The 12789-nt window shown below is 39.3% G+C and overlaps 1 protein-coding gene across 1 annotated transcript; it reads right to left on the bottom strand.

Annotated features, from left to right (window-relative positions):
- Positions 1 to 3228: 3228 nt before the first annotated feature.
- Positions 3229 to 10818, bottom strand: RFK (riboflavin kinase). The gene is made up of 4 exons (XM_007939638.1): positions 10648 to 10818; positions 9365 to 9516; positions 4845 to 4947; positions 3229 to 3362 (listed from the first exon to the last, which is right to left on the bottom strand). Exons 1-4 carry the CDS (start codon positions 10727 to 10729, stop codon positions 3229 to 3231), a joined length of 471 nt encoding a protein of 156 aa, XP_007937829.1. The 5' UTR covers positions 10730 to 10818.
- Positions 10819 to 12789: the final 1971 nt, after the last annotated feature.

Raw genomic sequence — 12789 nt, forward strand, 5'->3', positions numbered from 1 at the left:
GTGAACTGCTGTATGGAAAGTGAATTTGCTCTGTAAATCTTCACCCAAATCACAATTAAAAAAAAAAAAGAAAAATTTGCCAATGAAAACTCTATGGATCACAGAATGTTGCCTGATACTCCAACTCACCTACTTTGGACACACGATCAGAACAGACTGTTTGCTGGAGGACATGATGTTTGGTAAAGTGGAGGGCCAGCGAAGGCAAGGGAAACCTTGAACGGCATGGACTGATACAGCAGCCACAACAATGGACTCAATGTAGGAATAATCATGAAGATGGCAGAAAACCAGGCAACGTTTTGTTGTTTTACATAAGGTTGCTATGACTCACCAGGTACTTCCAGCCGTAGCTGTCATTCTTGCTATTTAGGTCCCCGAACACACCTTGAAAGTAACATCATTATTAACCATTGTTTCCTAGGCTTAAATATAAAGCCCCTATTTGGAGGTTTAGAGTAAGATTTCATGGGACATCCCAGTTAACTGGCCTAAAAGAAGTGTTTAGTGCTCTGTTCTGTCTCCTAGCTCCTTGTATAGTACCTAACAACTTAAAAGCTTGCAAATGGCCATCCAAGGCACAATTAGTCTCTATTCACCTACAGCAACACAGAAAGGAATGTCAGGAAGAGAAGTCTTACTGGAATGAGTGGAATGAGTGTCTTACTGTCTCCATGTACAACTGCCTCCTTTGCCATAAGATCAGAACTAGATGGTGCCTAGCTACCATTATTGAACATTTTCAACAAAGATTCCATAGAAAAATCCTAATCATAAAGGGAAAAATGCAGAACTAAATTTCAAATTCTCGTGAACTCTAGACTTTCTTGAACTACTGCCCTGAGATGATCTTGAAACCTTAAGGCAAACATATACCCTGAAGACATCCCCTTAAAACCAAATAGTTTGTTTTAGCTTAACTAGGTTAAAAAAAAAACAAAAATAAGTCTGCCTGAGCATTATGCTCTTAAGAACTACCTATATAGGATCAGTTTGAAAACAGCAACTGGAAAGATGAGATAGGAACCTTAGGGGGCAGTGAATTTATGTTGATGAGGAACCACTTTGAAAAGGAGAGTGAGAATGGTTGCACAACTTGAAGATGTTATCAACGTCACTAAACTGTACATGTAGAAACTACTGGTGGATGTTCTGCTGTGTATATTCTCAACCACAAAATAAATAAATTTTAGAAGAAAAATAAAGCCCATAAGTTAGGGAGTTATATAAAGTGTAAGATTCAAGTTGACACAGAGAAAGAAAGTCACTTAGTCAAAATTTATTCCAATATTTGAAAATATTCAGACTAATCAAATTGTTTCTACTGTAAATTCTTATAATAAATACTTAATATAAAACTTTAAAAAATGTAAATGTAATGCTGTTACCTACCCCTAAATGGAATACTAAAATTTTCAAAAGCAATGGCTATTTGGTAAGATGCAGAGCAACAGTAACAAAGAACTTTCACACTTCTAAGGACACAATTAGCAGCAAGCTATTCAATAAAACAAACACACCAGTTTTTACACTTTACATGTTTGTTTTTAACTTTGCTTCATAGAGCCACTGATAACTGTGGCCTCTTTCAAGTATTGGATTTCTAACATAAAATTTCATTTTCTAAAAATTTTAATTAAAAAATGAAAAAGCCATATACTGCTTTGTTCACAAATCCATACATCATAACATAAAGCACAATCCAACTGAATTTATCCACGTTTCCCCCTACTTGGCATTAAGACATTTTTCTACATACCTTATAAATATTTTTACAAAAGTCAATTCTCATTTATTAATGCTGATTTAGGAAAACTGATTTATAATGCGTTGTTATCACCTTTAAAATTACCTTCTAACACTGTCACTGCCCACAATCTGGCGCTAAAGTGAGTAATGATGTAATGTACTAATTCAGGGGCCCAAAACAATCTATAATCTTAAATTCCTAAACATCCACTTATTTCAAAGTTGCCAATATAAACAAAAGACTCAAATGGCCAAAAATCATAGTTAGCAGGAAAGAAGCATCAGGATGAAGATTATTTAACCAAAACTTTATTATTTATGCCTTTTCCCCAAGCTACAAGCACTGTTTAGACGCATTCAATTACCTTGTTAAAGCCGTGTATGTACGCAGTTTCATTTGCTCAGGATCACAGAATTACATTAAAAATAAATTAAGTTTCTATTCCTCATAGTTTAAATGGCTCTTAAATAGTTTCCTGGGTGGAGGGGTAATCATTTACATTCTTTAAGAAACTAACATATATAAATGAACAGCAAAGTGCTATTTTAAATCTTAAGGAAACATAAACATGAAACCTTCCAACCCCCTAAAAAATGCAATATAGATCTACATGGTAATCACTGCCCATTTCTGTGAAAAGACGAAATGATACAGATGAATTCTACCTTAAAGTGTACAGTTTTAAGATAATTCTAAATTGACAAAAACTGATACTGACAATCACTTAAAGGAAAAAAAAAAGAAGAAAAATGATGAATATCTACTCTTAAAAAGGAAAGAGAAGTGTTAACATAAAAATGAAACCTATAGATTTGAAAAACATTCATTTTTGTGTTTAAAAAAACAATCAACAAATAGTAAGAGAATGGAATGAAAACTTCAGAATTGAGGCAGGTTTATAAGAAAAATGGAAGAGTACAATGATTTGAACTCAAGAAGGAAATGACTAATTAAAAATGAAATGCCCCAAGTTTTCATGTCTATAACAAAATATGTAAATATGAAATATATTACAAATACAAAGTATGGGTCTTTCTCCTTGGGTTTATAATAAACCACCAGGCTCTGTTTTTAATGCATGTATTTCCATAAGCCTTCTGTTTAGCAGCATGTGCTATTTAAGTACATATATGTTGGCATTTTACCATGAAAATGACCCTTCTCATCCCAAACTAGTGACTTGCCTTTGCACTCATATACATTTTATTTCCATAAGGACATAAGACCTTTCTTTTGGAAAGATTTTAAAATTTTCATTAATACAAAAAAAAAGAATCTTAATTTTTAAATGAATCTTTTTAGTACTGTGGCATAATGGATTTAACAGTTGAAGCATAATAGAGTAGCTACACTGTATTGTTTAAACTCATTCACAGCTGTTGAAAATGTCTGATTTTTAAAATATAACCAAGATGAGACTGCACAGTTCTGAACAATGAAATACTAGAAAACATTGAATGATTAAATAAGATGATTTTTCAGCAGTGGCCGTTCAGTAGTTTGCTTACAGGAACCTGGAAAAACTTGTCTTCTTTGACTTTCAAATGTTCTGGTAAATCTAGTCGTTTCTTAGCTTCCTCAATATCACCTTGAATTGCTGAAATAAGCGACTCTGAAAAGAGAATATCCCAGGTAAAGATACTGAGTCATTGCCTTTAAGAAAAATCTATATTATTATTCAAAGTGAAAATCTTATGAAGTAAACAAACTGAATCCTATATCCCACTGCCATCGAGTTGATTCTGACTCACAGCAACCCCCACTGGGTTTCCAAGGCTGTGGCTACACATCTTTACATAAACAGACTGCCTCATCTTCTTCCTGCAGAGCACCTGGTGGGTTTGAACTGCTGACCTTCTTTCTGGTTAGCAGTCAAATGTCTTACTCATCATGCCACCAGAGCTCCTTCAAAATATATATTCTCACTGCCGTCAATTCGATTTGACTCATAGCAACCCCTCCTTGGGTTTCCGAGGCAGTATCTCTGTGGAGTGGCTGAGGGTTTGAATTGCCTGCCTTCTGGTCAGCAGTCAAATGCCTTAGGCACTACACCACCAGAGCTCCCAACTGAGTTCAACTTGCTGTTATAAATCCTTTTTGGGGACTATACGTTGTAAGGAGCCCTGGTGGCCCATTGGTTAAGCACTTGGCTACTAATCAAAAGGCTGGCAATTCGAACCTACCAGCAGCTTTGTGGGAGAAAAGACCTTGCAATCTGCTCCCATAAAGGTTAGAGCCCAGGAAACCCCATGGGGTATTTCTGTCACATGGGATTGCTGTAAGTCAGAATCAATTCAACTGCACACAACATACACCATACATATAACTGGTTTTTATTGTGAAAACTACTAACGTACTTTTTAACTTCTTCTTTATTAAGTCTCTCCCAAAAACTCACAGGCTAGTAGTGTGCCTGGCATAGGGTAGATGCCCAGGAAATGTTTGTCCCACTCCTTCTTCCAGATTTAAATAAATTAAAATTAATGGTACATAAAGTTATATCTAATCTTCTTGCAATTAGCTAAAAATGTACACTGCAAATTATAAACAAAAGACACAAACTGATACTCATGATCTATTCTCTGTATTTACATTTGTTAAAAAACAAATTTTATAGAAGAATCAAAACTATCACACTACACTAATACTTGATACCGACATACTGCTTCTTACGCTTCAAGCTATTTCTAAAGCATTCATTTTTCATCAGAGTATTAGTTCTTACTTGTTACTTAAAATATGAAAGGAAAATAAAGATTTCATTAACTGTTAGAAAAAAGAATCACACAGAGCAGTCAAGAACTGAGGCTCTGCATGATGGGTTTGAATCTAGGACCAATCACTCCACCAGCCACTTCTTGGGTGGAAGAAATTAACTTCTCTGTGCCAATTTTCTCATCTGCATAATGGGCAAAATAATTCCTACCTCATATAGTTGTATGGATAAAATTAGTTAATTCATGAAAGCACTTAAAACAGTGCCTGGCATACGTTAAATGCTCAAATATTATCTGTTCTTGTCATCATTATTATTAGGAGCAGCAGCAGTTATAGTTGTAGTAGCAGTATTTAGAGGAGCTGAGCAAGAACTTACCTAAAGAATCAAAGTTCTTTTCAGGTCTCAGGTAACCCACAATAGCCACATTAAGGATTTCCCCATAGAAGTCCTCTTTGAAGGTATGTATGATATGAGTTTCCTATAGTCAAGAAGTATTAGAATTAAGTATTAAAATGCTAAAAGGCATATTTTAAAATAAATCTTTGTGTTTATGGTGAGTTAAAAGAACCAATTAACCCTCATTAAATTTTAAAAGACTTACGTATTTATATTTTAAATGCAGTTTTTCCTTAATTTTTCCAATAGTCCTATACGTCTCTGACAAACACCAAGTTATAGAAACTTGTGAGGATCAAGCAGAGCTGAAGTCTAATGTGTGGGCAAGAGAGCCAATGCAGGTTTCTGATCACGCAGCAATGTAACAAATGGGTATAGAACATGTTGATGTAAAATGGTTGCCAAAAGGGCAAGGAGATGGTACCTTCTGATATCTGCTAACTACACAAGAGGAGGACAGAACCATCAGGTCTTATGAGGCCAGACATGCTGCCACCTTCTAACCCTCTTACTAACCTTGTCACCAACCATTCCTCCTTCAGCACCCACCACCTCTCTGCTGGGTTCAATAATTTGCTTGCAGTGGCCACACAGAATTTCACAGACTATGGGGTTTATTGGGGGGAAGCAACAGACTACAATTCAAGTTCAAGAACACACTCAGTCTCTCACAGCTGGCAGTCTCTTTCAGTCGCACATCTCTCTCAGCAGCGCATGTCTCTCACATCTCTCTCAGCAACAGGTCTCTCATCCAACAGTGAGAGATTCTCTCTGCCTCTACGAGGGCTCCTTTTGAGCCTGGCAGAGTGGCCAAAACCAACTAACATCAGAATTCTACACACCTCAGAGAGAGTGAACTTTCCAGAAAATTACTTCATGTTGCTCCCAACAGAAATACCCCAGGTGGATAACTTTAACAATCAGGAGCTACTCAGCTGCTCACGCCAAATTCCACCACAGAGTTTACAAAGACTACGGCTAGAAAGGCATTTGACTGCTAACTAGAAGGCTGGTGGTTCAAACCCACCAGCCACTCCTCAGGTGGAAGATTGGGCAATCTACTTCCTTAGTGGCACCACCTCAGAGATCCAAGGAGGGGTCGCTATTAGTCGCGTCCGACTAGACGGTAGTTAGTTTCTTTTTTTCTTTTTCTTTTTTAATAGCTAGAAAAGCCATAGTATGTAATTTACTACACCATAATGGTGTTAGAGAAAGATGATGTCCTGGCACCTCTTTAGTTCAGGTCATCATCTGAATTTTAGTATAATCCCAAAAAGAAAAAATCTGGATCCAAAAGGAAGAAACATTAGGTAAGAAACCAAACAAATACAGAAATAAGACAGCAGAGGTTTGACTAGGATGGTGGCACTGGAAATGGAGGTGTTTAAGTGTAAACATTTCAGAAACGTGTAACTTAATATTAGAGGTACATTTAGAAATGTATGACTTCAGAAATCTAATATACAAAATGATCCTTAAACCTGAACTATCTCAAATCAGCTAAGAGTACAGTTAAATTATTCAAACAAAGCTAATAGAGATAAGAGCAAATTATACATAAATATAATGCCCTATTCAAGCAAATAAAACATATGAAAATATGAATCCTATAATTAAGAATTTATCTATTCTTAACAAAAATGGCAAGTTCATCACCTGCCCTTATATTATGATGCAGACCAAAAAAAGGCAGGAAATTTCAAACAGAACTTTTATATTGAGGTTTTTTTTTCCTCTTAAAATAACCTAGTGTTTCAGACCTTTTCTTGTTTGGGGAAAGGAACCATGGATCCACTGAGGTGACTAAAAGAGGTTTTCTCCCCAGGTATCCTAACACTAAACTTTGCATGTAATATGATGAGTTTTATGGATTTGGCAAAGATTCTGGTTTAAAATATGGATACTTCTCAACCAGCTGGTGGAATGAGTTGTTGGGCCTGTGGGCCCAGAACCATGGTCACAGGAGACATCAAACTCAATTGGCACACTACACAAAAGCATTGCTCTACATCCTACTTCGGTGAGTAGCAACTGGGGTCTTAAAAGCTTGCAAGTGGCCACAGATGCAACAATAGGTTTCAACTCGTCCAGAGCAAAGAAGAATGAACAAAACCAAAGACATATAGAAACAATTAGTCCAAGGGATTAGTGGACCATGTGAACATCGGCCTATATGACCATGAGACCAGAAGAACTACGTGGTAACCGGCTACCATTGTCAACCACTTGTAAAGGGATCAGTGCAGAGGATACTGGATAGGGTGGGAGAACAATGTGGAACAAAATTCAAAATCATAAAAATGATCAGATTTACTGGTCTGATGGAGTGTAGTAAGACCCCAGACTACAGCCCCTAGGTACCCTAGGTCTGGAATTGAATTCACTCCCATGGCTTCTAGCCAAGCAAGAGACAAGCATACAGGGTGAACATTTACATCAGGTAGATATACTCCTTAGAACGATCAATCATGGGAGAACAAAAGGGTAGTATCTGCACAGGGAGATAGCTCAGAGGGCAGGAATGCATAGGAAAGAAGGACACAGGGAAGAGGTAACTACAAGAGGAAATGGAAAGACAGCTGTTACAATGTGGCAAATTGTAGTCAATGTCACGAAACAAAATGGGTATGAACTGCTATGTGGAAAATGAATTTGCTCTCTAAATTTTCATCCAAATGACAAAAATAATAAATAAAATATGGATACTAGAAACAGATAGCATTTTTCTTTATAACGTAACTCTTATCAGAGCTTTAATTTCATTAGATTATGAAGTCTAAAATCACTTACATAAGAATTTGAAATTATATGCTATGCTAAACTTGGGGTAAGAGAAGCAGGGCAGTACTGTGGTAAAAGCAGACTTCAGAACCAGAAGTCTGGGGTTCTACATTCCACTATCTGCCTAACTAGCCTATTCAGGGCCCAAATTTTTTCATCTGTAATTGAGGGGGTTGAGTTAGAAGATATAAGAGTTGGAGATGACAGCACCTAACAACAACAACATAGCTTTGTGACTTCAAGGCAGTTACTCTGACTTGCATTCTTTTCAGTAAAATTTTGAATAAAAAAAAAAACCCTAAGATATGTAAGACCTCAGCATTGAAAACAACAAAATACCATTGAGATAAATTGTAAAGAAGCCTGTTGTTAATTGCCGTCCAGTGGATTCCATCTCATGGCAACCCCACATGTGTACAAGAGAACCGAGCACCACAGCGTTTTCAAGGCTGTCACCGTTGGAAGCAGATCACCAGGCCTATATTTCAAGGAGCCTCTGGGTATGTCTGAACTGCCAAGTTTTCAGTTAGTCAAGCATTTAACTATTTGCACCACCCAGGAATTCTGTAAAGATACCCATTCTCTCTAAATTGATCTAAAGATCCAGTGATATCCCAATCAAAATGCTAGCAGTTTTTAAATGATGGAACTGACAACTAATAACAAAATTTATATGGAAATGAGAAAGGCCAGAATTATCTAAGAAAATCTTGAAAACAAGACTGAATGACTCAAACCAATAGGTATTAAAACCTATTACATAGAGCTATGGACATCAAGATGGTATAGGTAATGGTCCAGGAATAGACAAGCTGACTATGTGTGGGGCTATTTCTAGACTCGCATATATAAAAGTCACTTAATTTATGACCAAGATGACACACAATGTTGTGGGGAAAGAATATTTTCAATTAATAGGCTAGGTCAATTCAACATCTATATAGAAAAATTAATTTTGACCCTATGTAGAGTAAGGAATTTGAGGATCATAGGTGGCACGGTCCATGCACATACACCTAAAGGTAGGCACTTCAACTCTTTGCCTTATCTCCTCAAACAAAGAACTTTCACATCTTTAATGCTGAAAAATAAGTGAAATATTGATCAAAATGTTAAGTAGCTCTGTAACATTTCTGTCGCTCCCACGAGCATTTAGCTCTGTAGTTTTCTATCTTTTCTATAAGCTTTTCAAACGATAAAGTGTTTGGCTACCAGCTGAAAGGCTGGCAGTTGAACACACACTCTCAGAAGTGTCTCAAGAGACAGGCTTAGGGATGGGCTTCCAAAAGGCCACAGCCTTAAAAACCCTATGGATAAGTTTCCATGCACAATGCCGTTGCCATGAGGCAGAATCGACTCAGTGGCAACTAACAGCAGCAGATAAAAACACTTATGCTGTGTGGGTCCTGTGAAGAAAAGGTAAGGCAGAAGAGTATACCCTCGAGGTGCTATTTAACACAAACAAACAAAACAACTTATGTGAATACGGCCTTGCAATCAGAAACCACCATCACTATAGTAAGCAGTTCCATCCTAACACGGTTACCAGGAACTGAACCAGTGAATGAAATACATTAACTAGAAAACTTATTTTTATGAAACAAGCTTTTAAATATGAAGTACATTGTAAATACCATTGATGAATTCTACACACACCTAATACTGACTCTAAATCATCTCATTTTATGTTATTTTACACAGCAAAATACAATTCTTACCATGGACTTTTTTGTATTCTTGTAGTATGGATTCCATCCTATGCTCACCACCATCTTATGGACAGCTCCACTTCCAACACTAGCCCAACCATAATAAATGCCGGTGGATATATCAGCTGGAAGATTATCTACTACTTGTTCAGGAAAGTTAGCTAAATAACAAAAATAAATATTGAGTGTTAAGAGTATTTATTTTATAAATATTTTAATATTTATAAAAATCACATGAAGGGCTAGTCTACATCATTACATATACCCCCTTCTTCAGACCACCAATCTCATTCTTACACGTTCTGGCTAGGATTTCTTTCTCCTCACATTGATAGGTTAAGAACAAAGTACCTCATTATACTGTTTACTAAACCTCTCCAAAAAAACATACACTTTCAAGAAGAGAAAACAGGTAGAGGAACAGCTGGTCTTTTGCTGATGAGGTTACAAGTCACTGAAAAGATTATTCTGTAAATACACATGCCTGGTTCTCAGACTGATTCAACAGGTCAAAGGGCAGTCCTAGGATGTATTTTGCTTTTTCTTCAGGCCTCAAGGTACATGACTGCAATGCATGTACTCAATTCAGAACGACAGGGACCAAGACTCCTGGAATGTTCTTATTTCCAAGGATGAATTAAATATATACTAATTTTTTTTCCCAGTACTTAACTAACTTTATTTTCACAAAATGAATAAAAAAGAGGGATAGGGGATTGTAGAGATAACGCTGTGACTTTAAATTCTTGTACAGAATTAAGACACACATTGACAGCCAATTGATGGCTTGAAAAAAATTACACAGTCTGATCTACAGACAGGCGTGCACTGTCAGGCATGAGCAGGTAAAAAACAGTCTGGAGAAAAAGAGTTCTTTCCAAACTCCCTGCCGCCAGTCGACTGCGACTCATAGCGACCCCTCCTTGGGTTTCTGAGGCAGTATCTCTACGGAAGTAGACTGGCCCAACCTTCCTTCCGGAAGAGTGGCTGGTGGGTCTGAACCGCCAGCCTTCTGGTTAGCAGTCAAATGCCTTAGGCACGAAGCCACCAGAGCTTCCTTCCACGCTCCAGTGACAAAGAATGAAAGCCCTTGCTTTGATGGTATAGAGCAAATCCCACTCGATTACTAAAACTAATGCACAAAGATTAAAAAAAAAAAAAAAAAAAGATACACTTGTCTGCTATCCAACGCTACTTGTGTTAAATTAATCCCTGAATACTATATAAAAACGGGTTTTAATAGCCCTCGGACGTAACCTGGCCCCAGGAGCTCTGCGCCGCAACGAACTCACCTGTAGGGATGCCCAGCTGTTTGGAGCCGCGACCGAAGCCTCGCACCACCAGGCCGCGGCAGAAGTACGGCAAATGTCTCATGACGCCGCCGGTTTGGGGCGCGGGCTGCGGCCCGGTTCGCGCGTCTGGCGGAGTCGCCGTCGAGAGTGCCCAGACCCCCCAAACCAGCCGGGCGACAAGGGCCGAGGTCGACCAGGCGCTGGGGACACAACAGGCTGGGGTTGGCAGATGGCGCACAGTGGCGAGTCTCTTACGCCCCTGACCCAACAGAAGATGCCGGACGACTCAGCAACCAACTGTCCGTGCCGGGAGCAGAGACAGCGGAAGTAAGAGCAGCCGCGGGCGGGGAGTAGAGCAGGGGTCGGCCGCCAGACCTCGTGGGAGGGCCCAGAGTCCACCGTGGCGTCACAGTCTTGCGCACACCCCTTGGGACCAATGATCATCCGCTAGCTCGGCTTCCGTAGCTCTGCCCCCTTCGGGGCTCCGCCTTTAGCCGCAGACTTGGAGACGCCTGTGCGCTGGTTCCGGGGTTTGACCCGGGTCTCTGCGGCTTTTCTCTCGCCTGGTTCATTGGAGACGCCTGTGCGCTGGTTCCGGGGTTTGATCCGGGTCTCTGCGACTTTTTTCTCGCCTGGTTCTTCGGCAAGGGAGTGCAGTTTAGAGCTTGCGGAAACCCGTTTTCAAATAGTCTCAGTGCTTCATTCTCTTTTTCGTTACGGTCCTGGGTCCAGAGTGAGTCGTTCTTTAGGTCCTTTGTATTCGCCAGGGTGATGGTTAATCATGACTCATTCGGTCTTGAAACATTAACTAAAACTGCAACATCCCCGCTCAAAGATCACCTCCTCATAGAGGGTTTCCCTGAGTACTTTATTGAAAATGCTTCATCTACCCCTCTAAGGCCATGGTGTAAACTTGTACCAATGTAAGCTCCAGGCAAATCAGGTTTTCATCTGTAACTTAATGATCCTGGTGTCTTGTGGAAGGGTACAGTGATGCAATCTTTGAAGAGGGACGCTACTTCCTTTCCACTCTTTAGGGTGTCTCCTTGACAACTGGATAAAACCAGTTGACAGTGGAGTCAATTCTGACTCCTTGCGGAGCCCATGTGTAGCAGAGTAGAACTATGACCTTTTGGAAGTAGATGGCCAGGGCTTTCTTTTGAGGCACCTCTGGGTAGTTCAACTGCCAACCTTTCTGCTCTTAATTGTTTTTGTCATCTACGACTCAGAGAACAGAATATTCCTGGAAAAAAAGACAATGCAAATTCATAGGCCTTCAGACTACCCTGTAACCAAACCAGTTGAGGCAGAGTAAAACTTCTTTGGGTTTCCAAGGCTGTACTCTTTAAGGAAACAGATTGCCACATCTTTCTGCCATGGACTGGTGAGTTTGAACTACTGACCTTTCAGGTGAGCAGCCAAGTGCTTAACCACTGCTCCACCGGGGGTCCTCTTCAGAGCCTAACTTTTTCCTCGTGAAGATGATTCCAACTGATTGTTACATATCATCGAGTCAGACCCGACTCATAGTGACCCCTCCTTGGGTTTCCAAGGCGGTATCACTACGGAAGTAGATTGCCCCATCTTCCTTCCAAGGAGTGGTTGGTGAGTTTGAACCGCCAGCCTTCTGGTCAGCAGTCAAGTGCCTTAGGCACTACGCTACCTGCCCTATAGGATCTCCAAGGCTGTAAATCTGTATAGAAGCGTACTGCCTCATCTTTCTCCCACAGAAGCAGCTGGTCGCTTGCAACTGCTGACCTTTCGGTTAGTAGTCAAATGCTTTAATCACTGCACCACTAGAGCACTGCCTTCAGAGGCTAGGAACTGTGAACACTTAACCTGCAAAATTGGTTCAGGAGTGGCTCATGTGGTATGCATGAGGCAATCACAAGGTCTATAGAGGAGAAAAATAAGTTTTTTGTTCTTTTATCTAAGTTTATGTGAAAGTTTGTCTAGACTTAGTGGACAGTTTTATTCTACTTTACACGCGTATAACTCTGATCATGCTTCACTGATACTAAAATTATATTCTCTCTGTATTATGATGAAGGGATCTTTGTGGTCAAGACTTTTGCTTTCCTAACACTAGAACAGTGCCTGATTCATAGGACATTTTCCATGATATTTGTTGTTGTTGTTGTT

This window comes from Orycteropus afer, unplaced genomic scaffold (genome assembly GCF_000298275.1).
Source record: "Orycteropus afer afer isolate SDZICR_OR568_19922 unplaced genomic scaffold, OryAfe1.0 scaffold00005, whole genome shotgun sequence".
Taxonomy (NCBI): domain Eukaryota; kingdom Metazoa; phylum Chordata; class Mammalia; order Tubulidentata; family Orycteropodidae; genus Orycteropus; species Orycteropus afer.

Excerpts from the sequence above, each read along its gene's own strand:
- RFK (XM_007939638.1), bottom strand. The coding sequence starts at position 10,729 with ATGAGACATTTGCCGTACTTCTGCCGCGGCCTGGTGGTGCGAGGCTTC. Across the intron at positions 9,517-10,647 it reads ACAGCTGGGCATCCCTACAG|CTAACTTTCCTGAACAAGTA; the intron begins GTGAGTTCGTTG and ends TTTGTTATTTAG. Across the intron at positions 3,363-4,844 it reads AAAGAACTTTGATTCTTTAG|AGTCGCTTATTTCAGCAATT; the intron begins GTAAGTTCTTGC and ends TTCTCTTTTCAG.